The 20590-nt window shown below is 33.5% G+C and overlaps 1 protein-coding gene across 2 annotated transcripts in view; it reads left to right on the top strand.

Annotated features, from left to right (window-relative positions):
* GPM6A (glycoprotein M6A) overlaps positions 1–19085 on the top strand; it is a 483660-nt gene extending 464575 nt beyond the window's left edge. The window contains exons 4-7 of one of the 2 annotated variants that reach the window (XM_031943153.1): positions 4190–4343; positions 11510–11586; positions 12350–12415; positions 16932–19085. In XM_031943153.1, the coding sequence (XP_031799013.1) occupies positions 4190–4343; positions 11510–11586; positions 12350–12415; positions 16932–17084 (450 nt within the window). In that variant the 3' untranslated portion in view covers positions 17085–19085. The remainder of the gene's footprint in view (positions 1–4189; positions 4344–11509; positions 11587–12349; positions 12416–16931) is intronic. The other variant, XM_012552097.3, reaches the window with a different exon arrangement.
* Positions 19086–20590: the final 1505 nt, after the last annotated feature.

Raw genomic sequence — 20590 nt, 5'->3', positions numbered from 1 at the left:
GAGATGTGAGGTGGTACCTCAGAATGGCTTTAATTTGCATTTGTCCAATCAATAATGATTTAGAGCATTTTTATTTCATTATCTGAAAACTGTATGTTCATATTCTTTTGACCATTTATCAATTGGGGAATGACTTGTATTCTTATCAGTTTGACACAATTCTTTATATATATTTTAGAAGTGAGACCTTTATCAGAAACACTGGCTGTAAAGATTTTTTCCCAGTTTTGTACTTCCCTAAAATTTCATTAAGAACTCTGACATCACTACTGAGCTAAGCCAGATTTTCTTCTCTGGACTCTAATAACTATTATTCTAAAGATTTAGGCACATATCAAACCTTGTGTAGTATTCCTGTCAAGATAGAGCCAAAAACATTTTTAATTGCTCTTTTAAATCCCTCAAGCGAGATTATTAAAAGGGAAAATTTTTTCAAAAAGATTATTTGGGGCAAATATACTCTCTAAGGATTTTTACAATGAGGAAAAATGATTTTTAAAAAGTGAATCAGAGGGAATTTATAAGTGTTATTTCTAAAAATACAGGAAACCATTTTATTGAGAATATTGGCGATTTAACCTGGCATATTTTTCATAGAAATGTGGAGGCTCAAGAAATATAGGCATATGGTTTGTTCAGTTATACTAAGGTATTCCACAAAATCTCTTAGAAAATGCCTGGTATTTATAGAAAGATTACACTTATGTTCTGGGGGAAATGTTTCATATTTTGAAGCCTATTTATATTGCTATAAGATGTATATGAAAAGCTTAACTAACAATTCTCATACCTTTGTTAAATGGTATGGTTTAGTAAAAGTAAAAGTATAAGTAAAAATGGACTTCTAAACCAAATGTATTTGAGTATTTTATAATTTAGAAAGCTTATCAGAAAACATTAGCTTCATCATAATAAATGTATAAGGGAAAGTAGACATTAAAAACTTAAAGTAAGAATTAGAATGATTCTTTTCCTTAGGAATATATTTGCTCTGATTTTTCTTATCTCTATCCCACATATTTCCTAGTTTCAGCAAGAACTCCAAGAATAAGAATGAAGAACAATCAGGATGAGGGAGAAGAAAGTTTCTAGTTCAGTCTACACATAAAAAGAACTGGAGCACTGTTCTGCTTTGCTTAACCCAGGCATGAGCTGCAGACACCTACACTTTCTGTCACACTAATGTTCTTTCATATAAAGGCATATCCCAGATGGCTGCATAAATTCAGTCAGTTTCTGTAATCATAAAGACACATAATTCTATTCACTGTATACCAGTGTATATAAATATACATACATACTTACATACACACACACACACACACACACACACACATATATTCACACACACACCTGCCATACATACCCTAAGAAAAATTGACTACAGGAAGAGAAGACTTCAATTTTAATTCAGGATCTCTTACCAATTCCCTGCATGATCTTTGACAAGTCACTTTACCTTGATTAGAAAAAAGTTTTCAGTTTACTCATTTGTAAAAGAAGGGTTTTGAAATATGGTCATTATTGTCTTTAAAAGTCTACAATCCTAAATTCTAAATCCAGTAGGGAAAAAAAAAACACATGTAAGACTTATGTTATTAAGACATAATTTGTGCTAAATTATGTTTATTCTGTTCAAAATTTTATAGCTTCCTCAAAAATTATAAGCTTGAAAATTGAACTTAAAAGAAAGGTAGTAACACTGAAGTAGCAGATTAGACAATCATTACTTTTTACAATGACCTAGTAAATAATAAAACATTATTTCTTAGTTGCTAAGGAAGCTCTTACACATTATTTTACACTTTTAAAACATGGAGTCATTGTTGGTAGTAAAGTCATATGATTAACAGGAAAATAGTTTTTATTTTTTTAAAATATTAACTTTTTTATACGTAACATAAAATTTATAACTTGAGCATCTGTTCATAGTTACAATGCAAAACTACCTTAAGTTCTCCCCCTATCTCCTTTTCAGTTTTCTCATATATAAAACAAGAATATTGGGTCCTAGAATATCTGAGGTCCTTTCTAGTCATAGGTTACCTATAAGAGAGCAAATTACCAAATTCCTTGAAAAGAAAAAAAAAACAAAAGGTATGGGCATATTCTTAAAAGTAATTAAGTACAAAGATGGTCATTTTACCTAGGATATATTTTATTAAATTTCCTTTAGTTCAAGCAATTACATTTCATTTATATCTTTATTTTTTTTTGTCTTAGTCACTTTCACTACCATTTTCGTCACAGCCATTCTCTAATGTCATTTTGATACTATTTGTTATACTTGAAAGGCAGCATTTTTGAAGCCACTAACATACTTAGGGAATATTTTTTTCCCATACAGTTAAAATCCATTTGCAGAATAGTTCCCCAAATAAATTTGATATATTTTTTTTTTGCCTAGAAGTAGAGAAGTATCTTCTTACTAAAAGCCATTCCCAGTTTGGACTTCCAAGATTATACATGAAAATCTTACGATTGCTTATAATTTCATAACTTACAGTTATTGTTTTAAAATTTATTTTGCAAAAACTTTTACTCTCAAAATATGTATTTTTAATCAAAAAATACTTGTAATCTCTAGTCATGTCATGTCTCACCAGGCAATCAGTATCACCTGATAAAGAGAAGTAGATGATCCAGACTTTATGAAAATCACTCATGTATATCAAAATTTCTGAGGTATTATTTTAAGTTCTAGTTTCTTTATTTGCAGGGGAAAATTGTAAAATTATAGGCAAAATTAGGTTTTATAAAACCCAGATATGCAAAAAAAAGGCAATGTATTTCCACTGAATCAACTCAAATCAGAAAGAGCAATAGATTTTGAATCAGAATTTGTTCAGTCATTTGAGACATATCTGCCTCTTCATGACCCCATTTGGGGTTTTCTTGGCAAAGATACTGGAGTGGATTGCCATTTCCTTCTCCATTCATTTTATAGAGGAGATACTGCAAATAGGATTAATAATCACATAATTACTAAGTGTTTGAAGCTGAATTTGAATTCAGGAGGACAAGTACTCTAGACTCCATGCCCAGCACTTTATCTACGGCATTATCATCTGCCCTGATAAGCAATCAGAAGTTCTAGGTTTATAATGTGATTTTGGGCAAGTCATTTAATTTGTCTGCTTTTAATTTTCCTCATCTGTGAAATGAGATACTTGGACTAGATGATCATAAAGGTTCATTCTATGATCTAAATCCAAGATAGTGGGATTCTGACAGTATATGGGCTTGTGCATGGGTATTGTCACATTACCCCTCTTTCTGCAAGGTCCCTGTTGCCAAATCATTGTCATAGACAAATGTAGTCGGGATGTATAGATATAGAAACATAGAGTAATACAGAGATCTATGTGTTTGTGTGTGTGTGTGTGTGTGTGTGTGTGTGTGTGTGTATACAATGCCTCAAATGTCTGAGGCCAGAATTTAAACTCAGATCCCCTTGACTACAGGGCAGAGTTCTGTTCACTGGACTACCGAACTGCTCTCATGAGTATTCTTAAAATTTTTTTTCTTATGGCTCACTGTGGATTTAGGAATATACATTCCATTTAAGTCTCAAGGATTCACTATTTCATTCTTCAGATGAGATTTCCCTTGTGGTTAGGTAGTTACTGGATCTCTATGAGTTGGTTTGCTCATTTATAAAATGGGGATAATCATTCAGTAATGCATATTTCACAGGACTGTCTTGAGGGGAAAATGAAATAAAGCATAAAAACTAAAGTGGTGTAAAGCCCATTTTAAAATACTATAAAATATTACATAATTAACTGAGTATAATTTTCTCATAATTTAATGACAAAAGTTTTTATTTATTGAGTTTTTTATGCCTTTCCATTTTTCAGGATCTTGAACATAATATGACTTGTTAAGGGACAGAAAATAGATGGTAGTATTTATCAAATAAGTTAATGGGGCATGAGTTTAAATGAGGCGCCAGTGAGGAGTTACTCATTTCCTAAATGTCAGAACCAATGATGGCACAAATATTCCAGAACTTTATTCCTATGACCTCTATTATGTCTGCCTTCTGGTAGCCTCTTATACTTTGTTCAAATAGTCCCATTGGAGAAAATGTGTTCTTTAGAAAAACTTGAGTTGAAACATTTGGAGGTTGCTCTTATAACTGAATTAAGTTCTAGGATTTATGGTTTCTTTTTATTTTGTGTTGCAGTTCATTATGCTGACATATGTTTTCATGTTGGCCTGGCTTGGAGTCACAGCGTTTACCTCTCTGCCTGTTTACATGTACTTTAACATGTGGACCATCTGCCGAAACACCACATTAATGGAAGGAACAAATCTTTGCTTGGACCTTCGTCAGTTTGGTAAGTAAATGGTAGATTCCTATTGATTGGCGACAGTCTGAAGGGTTGTCAGAAAATGTGGTATGGAATACTTAAAGAATAGCACTTATAAACTATTAGTACTTTGATTATCTCAGATAAATTCATTAAGTTTAACTTTCATTACATCTCCTTTAAAACTGATGGAGCAACTGAACTCAAAGTTGGCTAGAATGAGTTTGAGTCTTATACTATAAAACTTGGGCCAGTTTCCATACATTCAACAAAACTTTGCCAGAAGCTGCTAGGTGCTAAGGATATAAAAACAAAAAAGACCCTGGCCTCAAAGAATTTACATTTGGGGTAGGATGGAGAACCCAGGAGTAGAAATACTACATTTATAAGTAAATACAACTTAGGGAGTAAGAAAGTGCTACCAATGAGGAAGGTCAGTTCTTGTAGGAAGTGGTACTTGAGCTGAACCTTAAAAGAAGCTATAGATTCTAATCTCACAGTAACAAATTACTAAGTCAAGAATCTTGATGTACAAGTTTTAAGTCTTTCCTTTCTTATGTTCCTTTTTCACTTACCTCTATTCTCTCTCTGTCATCCCATTTTTCACTTTTAAAAGTGAAAAATGAATATGCTTAAGTGTCCTATTAAAAAAATGACTCCCTCCAAATGAAATCATTTTCCATTGCTTCATCATATAATGATGGTGTTAGGTTCTTGAAGTTAATGTCCCTGGAATGCTTGCTCTCCTCTATTCTGGCAAAGCAAATGCAAACCTGTCGTGACAACAGAAGTCTACCCAAGTTCAGGAAAACCCCCTACCAGAGTTTTACAAAAATTTATAAAATCTTTGAGCTGTGAAGAAATACCCAATAACTCACATTTGGATAGTACTTGAAGCTTTCCAAGTCCTGTACTCACAACCCTTTGAGAAAGGTGGTACACAAGTTATTATGTTCATATTAAAGATAAAGAAACAGGTTCTGAAAGTTTAAGAAGTATACTTATAATCATTCAATTAGTATATATTGAAGGCAGGATTAGAACCCAATAGAACTCAGTTCTCTTGACAACAAGTCTAGTATTCTCCCCAGTGTTCTTTATGTGCTAAGCTGATTCCCAGAGCACAAGTCATTTAGAAGGTACCTGAAGGAGTCCAAAATTAAATGAGTAGTCGTATTTAAAATATTTGAAGAATAACTGCAGTATAATGAAAAGAATACTTTTTTTGGTTTTCATTCCAGTCCTATTACTAAAATGTTTTATTTTGGGCAAAGTCTTTAACTACTTGGGCCTTCCATTTTGTTATTTATAAAATGAGGGATCAGACAAGATAATTCCAGCTATAAGTATCTTAAAAAGATTGTGATGTTCCAAGATCTTGAATCTTACTTCATCACTAGGAAAACATCTGTGCAGAAAAAGCATTTGCACCAAATTGCAGTTTGAGTCATTAAAATTACCACACAATTTCCAAAATGCAATCTAGCTTATTCTTGCTCCTATTCAGTTCTGGGCCCAAGCCATCATCTGTCTTCTGTGCCTTTCCCAAGTATATCTAGTGATATATAATACTTCACTGTACTGGCTTTTCAAGTATATGACAGTGGTCACTATTTTATTCACCTGGTTTTTCCTGTATGAACTGTTAAAAGTAATTTCTCTCAGTTAGTCATGGTTCTAATTGAATGGTCCCTATAATGTTCTGGGATTTGATACAAAAAGAATTATCATTCACAAATTAGAATTATCTGGATCATCTCCTCTATCTGGACCTCACATAAAGTTTCCTCAGTGATACTTATGGAAAATAGCTCTCTACTTTATGTGCCATTTGATATTTAATAATGATTAGAAGTTCAATGAATAGTTATCTTTGTGGTTCCAGTTATCAAGAAATACTGTACAATCTTAATGTAGAACTTTCCCTGTTACTAAAGAGCTATTTTATTCTTCTGAATCAAAAGTCAGTTGACTATCATTTATTAAGCTCTTATTATGTGCCAAGCACTGTGCTTACCACTGGAAATACAAGTATAAATATAGAGGCCCTGCTCTCAAGGAACTTAAATTCTAATAGGGGAAGACAATCCACGAAGAAAAGTGTTAAGAGAGTCTGGGGGGAGGTCAATAGGGGTGAGGTCTGTGGTAGAAGTCCAGAGTGTAACCTGCAGGGGAATGACACAAAACTGCTCTGGGTGGTCTTGTTAGAAATAAGTTTTGGAAGAAATCATTCAATGAGGGAAGAGGAAGGGATGAAGATAAATAGAAAGGAAGAGAGAGCAGGAAGGAGGAAAAGGAAGAGGGTGAGAGCTTTTTTTACAACAAAATAAATAGTAGCTTTCTACATTTCAGTCCTTAGAACATACTCTATATTCTTAAATATTGTCAATCACTTTCTGAAGGAAAAGAGAAACATACAGAATGGAGTGACAAGGAATTTGATGTCTACATAGAGGAAATGATTTGCCCCATGTCACATAGCTGAGTTGGGTCTTAAACCTGACTCTCCAGTGCTTTATTCTTTAGTGTGTGATATGCAGTATGATGTAGAAGGAAAAGCTTTGGAATTGAAGTTACAAGCAGAACTGGATTTTAATTGTTAAACTGGTATAGTGGTTTTCTTGGCACTTCTTTATGCTTTGAAACTTGTCAAATTTAGTATTCATTGCATTATGATGAAAAAACTTTTTTGATGGAGCAGCTAGTAGTGCTTTGCAGGAGGAGAAACAGCAGAAGCAGGGCTCAGGTGAAGGAAATAGTCAGTTATAGCCATGGAGGACCCAGCACTCCTGGCAGCCTTGAGCCCTGGGCAGTGGAGGGGGTGGGAACATAGCTTCAGCCTCTATATCCAGGTGTCGACCACCTCAGAAAAGTTTGGATGGCATGAGGTGGGGAGAAGAGTATAAAGGAGCATGGTGGCTTTTAGAAAGTCGAGAAGAGAGGCACCTGGTTGGGTTGAGCTGGCTTTTTTTCTCTGCAGCTAGATACCCCACTTACTCCTTTGGGGAGTTGGATGGAGGAGGGATAGTTAGGCTGCTTTCTGGAACCAATTAATGCCAAGAACTGAGATACTACTGTACGTACTTTGTTTCTGACTTACTTTAATAAGTAGTTATACTAGTAATGTCAGAATTAAAGTAAATACTACTTACTAATTACATGATACTGACTTTAACTTTTCTCAAGCTTTAGTTTTCTTATACGGTTAATTCTAAACTTTTGTGGGGATAACTTCCTTAGAAAACAGTGCAAAAGTTTAAAAAAAAAAGTAAATGCTGATATATTAAACCTATGGCAAAGAGGAATTAGCTTTCCACAACCACCAAAAATTGTAATCTTTCACTAGATTGATAAAGCTTTTTTTTACATACAATTCTTTATTGCCAAACATTAATTCTGATAGCATGCACTATTTCCTAACACAGTAAAAAATGAAATAACCTTAAATACAATATACAAATAAAATTTCTCACATGCAAAACATTTTTCTCACTAATAATTTCCTAGGTTATACAACCTTTTGTGCTAAACTCAATTTTAAAAAAGACCATCACTTTTCACAACTCAGTACCATCATTATTACATAGCAAATAAAAGCCCTAAAAATAAAAACATTTCCCACTGTATTGAATGGCAATGTGAATGCATTGTACTTTCTTCCTTTTTTGCAGAGGTAATGAATTTTCAATTCATCAACATCAAACTTGCAGCTGATAGCCAATAGTGGCACAAAGTTTATTAAATGACTTTATTTTGTCACTAAATTACATCACTGGCTGCATATTTAGACTTTTTAATAAAAAAGTATTTAGACATTTTAGATAATTACAATGCAAAACTTGAGTTTTAAAGGCAAACAATAAGAATATTTAAAATGATTTAACTGGGAGTTTTTTACAATGACAGGATGAAGAAGACCAATGAAGCACCTAAACTTGCACTCATTGTACCTCCCATTTTTTCGCTTTTGCACAGCGTGTGCACTACAAATGTTTGTAGTTCTGAACATAAAAGTGAGATTACTAATAAAATCAAATAAATGCTTTAGGTCAGATGTTGAGGATTGACTGTATGTAAAATAAGAAGGAGAAAATCCACTTCACAGGATTACTGTAGAGTCAGACATAGGGCTTTGGAAACTTTGAGGTGATATAAAGATACTTTCAATTATTATAGATTCACTGTTTACTTCTATGTTCTATATACATATAATAGCCAATCAGACTGTGAATGGGAAGGTGTGGGGGTATCACCACACATTCGTACACCCTGGATTCAGAAAGTATGTTTTAATGTCCTTGTATTGCTACCCACATGTTGTGGGACCTCTGTCAAGTCATTTAAAGATTCTAAGCCTTAATTTTCTTATCTGTAAAATGAGAAACTAGATTAGAAAATGTCTAAGGTCCCTGTCAGTTCTAGGTCTTTCACTTCTGTATTTCCTCCAACTATGGAGGCTGCAGCCCGTCAGGCTTTCTCATCCAAGAACAGATCATAGACTTCTTTAATTTTATAGTGAGGCTCCCGGAGTTAGTTATATGACTTATCTAAGATCATATATGTTATCAGTCAACCAGCAAACATTTGTATAGTACCTACTATGTGCCAGGCACTTAAAATATCTCATTTTATTCTCACAACATAATAGGTACTATCATCACTGCCATTTTATAGTTGAGGAAACAGAGCAGAAAGAGTTTAAATGCTTTGCCTAGGGTCAGTCACACAACCAGGAAGTGTTTAAGGATGGATTTGAATTCTGGCTTTGTTGAGTCCACACCAGGTGCTCTATTCATTATGTTACCTTCACTGCCTTAAAGAATCCTGATATTTAAAAATGGGGTCTTTTCAGAGAAAAGTGGGCTTAAAAAGCACAGTGCAATTATATAACATTAGCAATTTTGATATTTATTTCACAGGACTATGTTGAGGAAAGCACTTATACACTTTAAAACCCTATATAAATGCATGAAGATTTTTCTATCCATATCCATTTTAGTTGTTTATGTTTCACATAAGGTCTATACATTTTGGGGGAATAAACTCTTAATTCCAGCTTGAATTCCCTCTGCTGCTCAGCATGTTTTTTAAAATGTCTTCCACTCCTTACCATTCCCTTCTTCACTATCCAGTTGATATGTGCTGAAGAAAATACAAATTTATTTTAATTCAACATAATGAAAGCATAATTAGGAAGGTAAGTTTGCTGTTAAAAAATAAATTATTCATTCCAAAGCCAAAGATGAGTTAGATTTACATTATATACTGTTTTAAATTATTTGTGCCATTATTTTTTCTCATTATTTTTCTATCCAATTTAGAAATTGAGTGTTAACTCTGGGTGTTATATGTAAGTGTATGTGGTATGTCAAGATACGATATTTATTTCAATATATGCTATAGAGTTGGAGTATCAAGCTTAAATATAAAGAAATTCCAGCTGGCTGCATGTTAATATAAAAAACCTCAAATTAACATTATTTATGTTGTGCTGTATTTTTATTTTTTGTTAAACATTTCCTGATTACAATTTAATCTGGTTCTCTCCATATGGCCTGCTGATAAGTTTGGCAATTCTGCTCTTTAAGGAATTAGAGAAAGGTAGCTTTTATCAAGGAAGACTGCATTGCAAGTCTGGAGCTTTGTATATACATGAAAATGTTAGTGAGAAAGTTACTAGATGTGTGACCCTGGAATAAGTCACTCAACTCCTCTTAGTCTCAGTTTCCTTATCTGTAAAGTGGGAATAATACCAGCACTTACTTCACAGCATTGTTGTGATGTTCAAATGAGACAACATATGTAAAGTGATTTGGTGCTCTTAAAACACTGTTTAAGTATACAGTGATGGTGGTAGCAGTCATAGTGGCAGCAGTGAAAGCAGTGGTCGTAGTAATCATAGTTCTGTGGCCAAGGTCAAATCATGTCACCCTTGGAGCCTCTTTTTCTTCAACCATAAAACAAATACAGCTTCCTGCATTATATATGTTGCTCTTCAGAGGAAGGAACTTAGTAGACTTTAACTCACTCCCCAAACATGAGCTGCTGCACACCAGTCTGACAGAACTGTGTGATAATAGGGCAAGTCAAGTCCTACCAAAAATCAATTATTTAAAACATATAGCGACAGGCACTAGGCTAAGCACTGGGGTAAAAAGAAAAGCAAAAGCCACCAAAACACAGTCTCTTTCCTCAGAAAGCTCCTACTTTAGTGAGAGAGACAATATAGAAATAGCTATGCACAAACAAATACATAAGAGCTTGGAGATCATCTCTTAGTAGAATCATGAGGAGTAAGATGGACTTTGATTTGAAGGAATTTAAGGAACCCAAGAGATAGGGGTAAAGGAGACAAATTCTAGGTATCAGGCAAGAATAGGTAAGTTCGGAAAAGGATCCAAACATGTAAAGAACTAAATGGTAACTATTAAAAGCATATTCAAGCCTAGGTCTTGTGCCTTCCTTGCACACGTTAGGAGACTCATGAATTCAGGTTGAGTTGAGTGATAACTAATATCACTTAGTATTTTGACCAGAGGTTAAGGTTGATGCATATGTGGATTTTTATAACTATTCAGGACTAGAGTCCTTTATTGTCAGAAGTCACCCCTACCTCTGCCTATTCTATAATGTTTTTTCACCAGGTTTCTGAAATGATTTAAAGAGGAGATACTATCAAAGCTGAATGAAGTAAAACCATCTTCTTGTCCTTCCAGGCAGCAAATGCTTTCCTTATCAACATGCTGATTAAGTGCTCCTTAAGGCAACAGACTTATACACTTTCTAGCAAAAGCTTTGTACCAGACAAGCAAATCTGAAGCTTGACTTCTGCAGCCCAGGGACAGAAACTATTATGATAAATTTGTAATCATGTTAATAAACCAAGTGCTTGCAATGGCCTCAAGTTACTTTCCAATATACAAATAGCCTGATACCTAGATTCAATCAAATCCCAGGTGAACTTAAAAAAAAAAAAAAAAACAAAATACTGCCTGAGGGTCCAATGATCCTGTATCTTCCATTCAAAACTTATCCACTATGAAAACTTGTACTCTGATAACCTAAATAACATTTTGGGGAAAAATTGCATCTGTAAAATTAGGGTCACTACTGATTGAGCTAAGTTAATACAGTCTTTTATTCTTCTACTAGCATTTTCATATTGTATTTCTCACATTTTTCATGTGTTGTAGGAATTGTGACAGTTGGAGAGGAGAAGAAAATCTGTACCATGTCTGAAAATTTCCTGAGGATGTGTGAATCTACTGAGGTATGTGGAGAGATTTTTAAAAATAGGCTATTTGCTGAAGATTTGTCAAGTTTTTTTAACACTCATTGTATTGGTTGCTTTAAAAATATTGTAATAATTATCCTCTCCCATTCTGAGAATGCCTCTTTCTGCATTTTAAGTTAATTACCTTTTTATCAATAGGTGAATGTGAGATTCATCTTCATTTTTTTTTTTTTTTTGGACTACTATTACTGTTTTGTTGAGAGTTCAAAAGTCCTTCAAACTTGAGTATGCATGATATTTTGGTTCAAATTTTCAGTACATGGTCTGTAATATCTTGAAAAGAGGTATAAAAGGATGTATTTTTGTAGCTGAGATTGATATTTTGAAGGAAAGAGAAAATAGCTCTTCTCATGGAAAACAATACTTCCTCCTCCCCTATTTATTTGTGAATTTGCAAAAACCCATGGTTACAGAAGAGTAAAAAAGCAAGTCTATAAAATCACCAGTAAAAAAATATTGCAGTCCATGATGATAATAAATATCACTAATTCCCTTATCTTAATCTTTATAATGCTAGTAAACTAATGTTAAACAGTTATGAGGATTTAAAGTATCCAGAATAGATAATAGCCTTTTTAGAGTAAAATAAGTGATACAGATGGCTGTATCATTAGGTCATTTGTATAGTCAGAGAAGCACCAAGTGAAATTCTTCATGAATAAAGTTGTCAGCTATGTTGAGCTCTCCTAATTCTGATGTTACTGCTGTTTGTTTCATGTTTCTTTGGACCTCTTTGCAGCTGAACATGACATTCCACTTGTTTATCGTGGCCCTTGCCGGAGCAGGAGCAGCAGTCATTGCTATGGTAAGTCCTTATTCTTCTTGAATGATTATTCATGGTTCAAACTGTTTGTCAGTTCCTGATTCAGTTTATTCATAAAGGTGACCATGTTCTTTTGAACAAAGAAGACGAGAGGAATTCTTTTTTTTTTCTTGATCACAACAATAAAATGGTCAGTTTCTACACTAAAATAAAAATGCATTTAATAATTGATTGAAATATTATTTTTCATGGAAAAAGATTTTCAAGATAATTAAAGCAATGAACTATAAGTTTTTAAGTGTTTCAAAAGTATGTGCCTTCTTTTCCTCTTCCCTCCTCCCTATTCAAATAAAAAAGAAAAGAAAAAGAAAAAAAATCTTACTGACCATTATCTCTATGTCATGAGATGAGCAATATGTTTGGATTTTATATATATGTGTGTATGTGTGTGTGTGTGTGTGTGTGTGTGTGTGTATACATATATATATATATATATTTTGCTTAATATTTTTAAGTGCAGAAATGACATAGTTAGATCTTCTGTACCTTAAATTACTTGGTCAGGTATGTGAAAGATGAAATGGGTAAGGGAGAAAATGGAAACAGGCAGATCAAGTAGAAAGCTATTAGAAGTCAAAGCAAGGGGAAGATGGGGGGGTGCGGGGGGCGATATAGTAATACCCTCAAAGGAAACAATACACTGAAAGAGCACTATGTGTGGCTACATAGTCCGGGAAGAGGGAGTAGGAGTTCATTTTTTTCAAAATGTAGCATTAAAAATGTGCCTGCGACACCCAAGAAAAGCTATTTTTCAACTGATGCTTCTGCAGAACTAATATAAATTGAGGAATCACTGCTATAAAGATGATAATGGACTCCATGGAGCAGTTGAGAAGACAACTAGGTCATAACAGAATCACACTTAGAAGCTGAGAAATGAATGAGAAGCCAGCAGGTCAACTGCAAATAAGAATTCAAATAGTAGGAGAGTCATGAAAGAATGAAGGCTAATGGAGAAGGAAGTACATAGAGCTAGTAAGTGGCCAAAGGTTTCAAAATTGTGGAGAAGTCAAAAAGGATCAACGTTGAGAAAAGGACATTTAATAATCATCAGTATCTTTGAGAGAATGGTGGTGGTAAGTTGAATGGAGTTGAGAAGTGAGGGAGTATGGAGAATAAGGCAACAGATTTCAGTACTTCATGACAGTTTGGTGATGAAAGGGAAGTGATATGAGAGTTTTGAAAGCTGTTTAAGAATGGGAGGGAGAAGAGGGGAAGAAAAGTTGATATTTAGTACTGTCTCTTTCATCTGAAGGATCAAGATGTTTTCTAGTCTTTCTCTCCATATGGTTTGTAATCATCCTTCCTGATTTCCAATCCAATCTAATCCAATAAACATTTATTAAGTGCATATTATATGCCAGGCACTGTGCTAAGCACTGGGGATACAATTCATAAAAAGAAAGCCTGTTTCAAGAAGTTTACAATCCAATGAAAGGAAATAATACAGGAAAGCTGGGGATGGATAGGGGTGGGAGGCACTAGGGGCCTTGCAGGCCGAGTAACAATTGCAAAGTCCAGTTTCTGCCCTATATAAAGGAAGGCACTGGAAGGAGTTTGGTATTTCACGTTCCAGGTCTCCAATCAGAAGGGAGAGAGGAAGTGGATTCAATCTAGGTTTGAGTTAGCAGCCTGGTGGTGAGATTAGAAATGATGAATTTATTCTGGGAGAGGCATTTTGTTCCCTGGAGTTGGAACCAGTCAAAGCAGCAGATGGCAAAATAGAAGTTTATTCTATATCAAAGGTGCAGTCAGATTTTTTTCTATTCTGTCAAATGCTTGAAAAGAAAATGAATTTAAAGCAACATGGTAGCTTTCTAAAATACACATATAATACAAAACAAAATACATAACAATTGCTGCGTATCAAGCATGGTCATATGCATGGACATATTCTTCTATTCAGTATTTTGGGCAGTGAGGGCATGCAAACAAATTGGAAAGAGAAAGCCTTCTTTAAAAATGGATTGAGTAGATTTGTTGAAGAGAAGTCAGAGGAAAAAGTAAATAAATGAAAGGAATGAGAAGGTAAATAATCTAAGACATTTAAAAATTGCATCCTAATTAAATAGAGAAAGCAGAGAATGAAAAACACAAGGGAAGGGAATGCCATAGTGGGACTTGAGAACTTGAATTATATCTGATGCACCATGCACCAAGAAATATTCTGCAGCAAAGACCATGAAAATGCATAGAAAGTGTTTAAGCCACTTATGGTAGCTGCTAAAACTAGAAAATTCTAACAAATTCAAAATAATAATGTGATATTTTTGTTTAGTTGTTTCTGTTGTGCCTGACTCTTTGTGACCCCTTTTGGGGGTTTTCTCAGCAAAGTCTTGCAATAGTTTGCTATTTCCTTCTCCAACTATTTTACAGATGAGGAAATGAAGGCATTCATTTAAGTGGGGTAAGTGACTTACCCATGGTTATAGAGCTAGTATGCATGCAAAGGTAGATTTGAAGTCAGAGCTTCCTGATTCTGGGCCTGGTCCTCTATCTCTGCAAAGTAGGTTTGAACTCAAGAAGATGAGTTATCTTGACTCTAGACCTAGAATATTGTCACTATGCCATCTAGCTATCCTAAGTCATTGATATTAAAATGGAAATTAATACTTCTGAACCTGACCAATTTGAACTTTTTGTTTCACATTTTGTACAATCAAAAGTCCATTTAAAAATATTTAAGTTGCTTAAATAAAAAATCTTTCACTATGAAAGGGAAAGCCAACAAAATCTAGAACTGAGCTATAGACATTATTTAAGCAAAGAAATAAAATGGTAGACAATATCAAGATTTCCTCTAACAACTTTTTCAGTAAAGAGCAGTTCTTTTTTAGCAGCTTGCTATATGCAGAGAGTTGTAAGACCCTGAAAGATAATCATTTATCAAATCAATGCCACTGTAACTTTCTGGAATAATTTCAATGTAAGTGTCACAAACTATGGGTACAAAAAATCAATAAACCAAAATTGAAATTAGTGGTTTTCATCTTTTGCCAATTCAGTATCTTATCCTATTAAAAAGTTATATTATTTAAGTATTACTTTACTTATTTTTACTCTTTCTCCTTCCTTGAAATAAAAATTGTCATCTCCAATTTTTGAAAATAGCGTAAAAATTTTTATTTAAAATTAATCTTCTCCTTCCCATTAATCCTTCAGATTGGTTAAAAAAAAAAAACCCCAATAAGGCAAACACCAAACTTAATGTTCAAAAAAATTATTCATTAGTTCTAACCGCATTTCCCAAAGGCAGTACATCTGGTAGCAATGAGCATCCTCATGTGATTTGCTGAAAAACATTATTGCTTTTTGTATCATATTTTCCTTTTCAGAGTTGCCAATGGCTTTCAGACCCTGTATCTTTGAAGCTATGCTAATTTACATATTAGCTAGTGGGATTAAAGGTGACAAGAATGAGCATCAATTGTATTACTTATTTTAGAAAGTTGGGATATTTTCCAACTCCAAATAATATTCCTACAAAAGTCTGTTAATGTTTTGGCTTTTTTTTTTTTTTTTTGATTCTTAGCAGCCATATCCAAGTATTGTATTCCTCAGTGTAATTAGAAGCCACATAATGAGGTAAACTATCTTACAAGATACCAGCTGTTAAAAACAAATAGCCTTTACCAATAAAGGTAGAAATTTTTAATAGAATAGAATAGAATAATATATTCTATATGTAGAATTAACTCTTTCTTAAATGTCTAATGCTGTGCTAGATTCTGTACCTTATGGAAGAAATTTAAAACATGGTTATATGAATAAAAATATGTAATCAAAGAATAAAAGTTTATTTACTTTATAAATCTTATAAAGGTGAATAATAGGGAGTTACAAGTTTTGAACTGGTTGTTATGGCAGGAAATCTTGATCATTTTAGATTTAAAGAAGAAAAAGGGGTTAAGGATAAAAGACTGAAGGGTGAGATATGTTTGCTAGGAAAACAAGAAGGTTACTCATTTTTAATAGATGATTTTTATTCTTTTACTATATTTTGTTTTCTTCTCACTGATTCCCTCCCTTCTCCTCTGTTGCTCTGTTGTTCTTAACCTAAAGAAACTTGAAATTTAAACTGTTTTGTATATGTGAATATATATGCATGCCTTGCACATAATCTGCACTTAGTAAATGTTTGTTAAACTAAATTGAACAAAAGGATTACAGAACATAGTGTTGAAAAATTTTTTTTAGGGGTAGCTAGGTGGTGAAGTGGATAGAGCACCAGCCCTGAAGTCAGGAGGACCTGAGTTCAAATCTGCCCTATAGACACTTAACACTTCCTAGCTGTATGACCCTGGGCAAGTCACTTAACCTCAATTGCCTCAGACAAAAAAACAAAACAAAACATTTTTTTCCATGAAGATTCCCCATCAGTGGAAGCAGTAGAGCATCAATTCCTTTTACCCAGCATCATGTTATTTGTCTGGATTGACTTTCATCCAATGTCTTGGATGGATTTTTTTTGGTAATACATCATTTTTATCTTTGATAGGTTCACTACCTTATGGTTCTGTCTGCCAACTGGGCCTACGTGAAGGATGCCTGCCGAATGCAAAAGTATGAGGACATCAAATCAAAGGAGGAGCAAGAGCTTCATGACATTCACTCTACCCGCTCTAAAGAACGACTTAATGCCTACACATAAAAACAAAACAAAACAAAACACACCATCTCCCTCCTTTCTAACATTTGAATGCTTTCTTGTTTAACTAAAGGCCATCCAAACCATTTCTAAGCAAAACAACAAAACAAAAGTGCTTCTCAAAAATAAGATAGGTGGGGTGACTAGTGAATCATCCAAGTCTTTCTTGTTAAGCACTTCTTTTCCTAATTAGTTAATTTTATGTGATTGTATTCTCTCCTACAAAGCTCCTATCCAGCCTTTCCTGAATCCTCTCCAACTAATTAGTTCTGTCAGATCAAATATACTAATATTGTCAAATTTGAAGATTTGTTTGATTTTTTTAATCATTTTGTATGTGTTATGCATAACACCTTTTGCATTGTTTCCTATGTTTTTGAAAAGAAAAAAATAGCTTTTTTATACTTTTTAGTTTTGATTTCAGTAACTACAGGTATACTTCAAAGGGACCATTGTTGTACAATACGTACAATATTACAGAGATGACAAAATGATGACTTTCCTTGAAATCTGAAGCTCTTGCCAGATGGATCAATCACCATCTTGACTGCAGGCCCTCGATAATGTTTTCAACAACTAAAGGTGCAATTTCTAAATTTATAACAGTAGGTAAAAAAGTGCTTCTTATCTTTGTTAACATTGTATTTTTCTTGATGTATTTAAAGGATATTTCTCTCAAAGTTTTATTGGTGATTTTTCTTGTTTCTGTTGTGAGCATGTAGACAATGATGCTAATGCATGGCCACTTGCCTTTTTCAAGGATGTGACACCATGATTACCTTTTAAAGACAGCGTATGTAGACAATTGTTAATGGAAATAGCTTGCTGCCAAATAACAATTTTTGTGATCTGAACAATGGCTAAGCTGAATTAAGGGTGATTAATGTGTTATGTTAGGATTTAACTACCATTATAAGAGTGATATATCAAAACTATACAGCACTTTTACCCCTCAGAAGTCTTTTTACCTGCTTTAAAAATTTTAATAGATTGCACCTCTATGAACGTTACGTAAAACTGTATATGATATATTGTAAAGGCTTCCATAAATGTAATAGCTTTGCTTGCAGTTTTCTGACATCTATCAATTTACCTGTAGTATGTTTAAAGTGAGGTCAGAAGTCACTATGGAACTAATTGTTTGGAAACATATAATACATTTGGAGTTTTATTTTAAATCAATTTCAACCGAAAGATCAGTCATATTCATTTCAAAGAAGTACCTGTAATCAAGATTGGAAAAAAAGAAAAAAAAAAGCACTCAGTATTACTGGACCAAATTTGGTGTTCATTTTCATTTTTTATTTTGCCTATTTCTAATGCTACAAGAATGCTGTAAAGTGTCTTTTAAATTGATGTAGCCTGACATTTTTGTCAGTGTCAAAAATCCTAGATAGTTTTGTGCACTTCTTGAACCATTGTGAAATTCTCTCAGTATAAGTGCATTTCTAATAAAGGTTCATGACTAAACATCTTTGTACAATAACTAATCATGCATCACCAGTGAATTTTAAAATCTCATAATAGGTGGGGGTGGGGGGACTATTACTCTAGTTATTTGTGGCATGGTCCTGCATTTCGTAGTATTAGTTGATTGATTTGGGGTTGGTTTTGGATTTGGGTTTGGGGTATTTTTTTATTTACACTTAGGCTGTCTTACCGGATCAACAATTTTCTGATATGTGCAGTATTACAGTTCTTCAACAACAACAAAAAAAGTATTATGAACCTCCTTCTGATTCTCTGTTGTAGTGTTTCAGTTCTGTGTCTTAAACAGTTTGTGATAATTTTTAAAACTGTCTTTTAAACTCATGTAATGATGTTGATGCTTTTGGCTTTTCTCTGGTATTAGTTTGTATTTTCACAAAGAATGCTTTGTAGCAGGCATTACAATTAATCTGTTTTGTACATAAATGTGCCAACAGCTTGATGGTGGCGTTTTTGAAATGTAGAACAAAGTGCTTGCAAAACGTAATAAACACACTTGTGTACTTTGTGTATTTATTTGTTAGTCCTTGCTGTTTTTTGTTTTTGCTCTTTTCCAAGTGTGCGATTTTTTTTTATAGAAGGAATGAGGTCAATATGCACTTGGTCCTTACTCCTGAAGGACTGAACCAATGCTCTGAAACTCAATGCTAAGTATGTAAGTGTATCTATGACACAAAAAAGCCAAGAAAGAGAAAGAATGATGTGATATGGTTGGATAATTTAGGCCAGAAAAGCAGAATTATTCTATTTACTATATTTTCCTTATCTATTTTTTTCTGTTTTTATTTAGCACCATAAAATTTAATTCAGAAGGAAAAATGAATTCTTCTTCCTTTTCAGATACTGTTCATCTATTCCTGGGAAGGCATAGCACATTTCCTAAAATTTTCAAAATAACCAGCTAGTCTCCTGGAAAACCCAATTTTCATAAGATATAAGGAATAAGGATTCAGATTGTTCCTCAGTTTCCTTTATGTGATTCAGCACTATCCTGAGAGTTTCACATGATTGAAAGCAGAAATAATATGATCATAAAATATATTGTCATAAAGAACCTCAGAACTTTTAGTTCAACTCATTCCTTTCAAAGACAAAGAAAATTAAAACAAAGTGATCTGACACATGTAACACAGCTACTAAGTAGCCTAGATAGATCAATCACGGTTTTCAACTCCAATTCAAAAGTATTTCCATTCCATCCCCATTAACTACCTAGACCAAGAAGAGAAATATGGGAAAGAAATAGTTATAAATGTGTACGTGCATCTTTATCAACAGGTATGCATGTCTCTTATCAATATACCTTAACTATAGTTTAAAAAATCCACAATATTCATAAACTTGAGGCTAAGATTGAATAGTTTTTGTTTTGTTTTGTTTTCACATTTTTTTTTTGCTATTGGATTTTAATGTAATTCCTATTTAGGACAAAGATGCCAAAAAACTAGGTTCAGGAAAATCCATAGCAGTTATTTTAAGCAAGTTCTTTCAGAAGGACAGAATAATCATTGCCTCAATCAGTGAAGTTAAGACAAATGATGGAAAGCCTACATGGTACAGCAATTTATCGAGGACATTTAAAGGATAAAAGGCAAGTTTCAGGCACAAGAGATATATCAAGGAGAGAAGATTAATGGAATAATCACAGATAAGTATCAGGCAATGAGAAGTATCACACATAAAGAAGTGGCGGTCAGCTTTAGGGGTACCCACACTCATCATGGGTGCATTAAAGAATACAAGTAGGTTTGATTATTATAGAAGGCTTTTAAAAATTCTAAAATAATATCATCTATCATTTCATGAAAACAAAATATTTTCTCTAAATCATTCAGATATCTTTTGTAAACTTAAGCATAAAGTTATAATCGACTCTATTCCTACAATATTATATATCCTCATGTTCAGATTATGGCATCTAATTATTTGGATATCTGTCTTCTACTATCCGATTATATATTATATATCATATAACATTTTATGGACAAAGACCTAAGACTGAGAATAGGGGAATTTGGCTT

Source organism: Sarcophilus harrisii, chromosome 6, assembly GCF_902635505.1.
Source record: "Sarcophilus harrisii chromosome 6, mSarHar1.11, whole genome shotgun sequence".
NCBI lineage: Eukaryota > Metazoa > Chordata > Mammalia > Dasyuromorphia > Dasyuridae > Sarcophilus > Sarcophilus harrisii.
The sequence above is the reverse complement of the archived record's forward strand: the minus strand, read 5'-3'. Positions and strand labels throughout refer to the sequence as shown.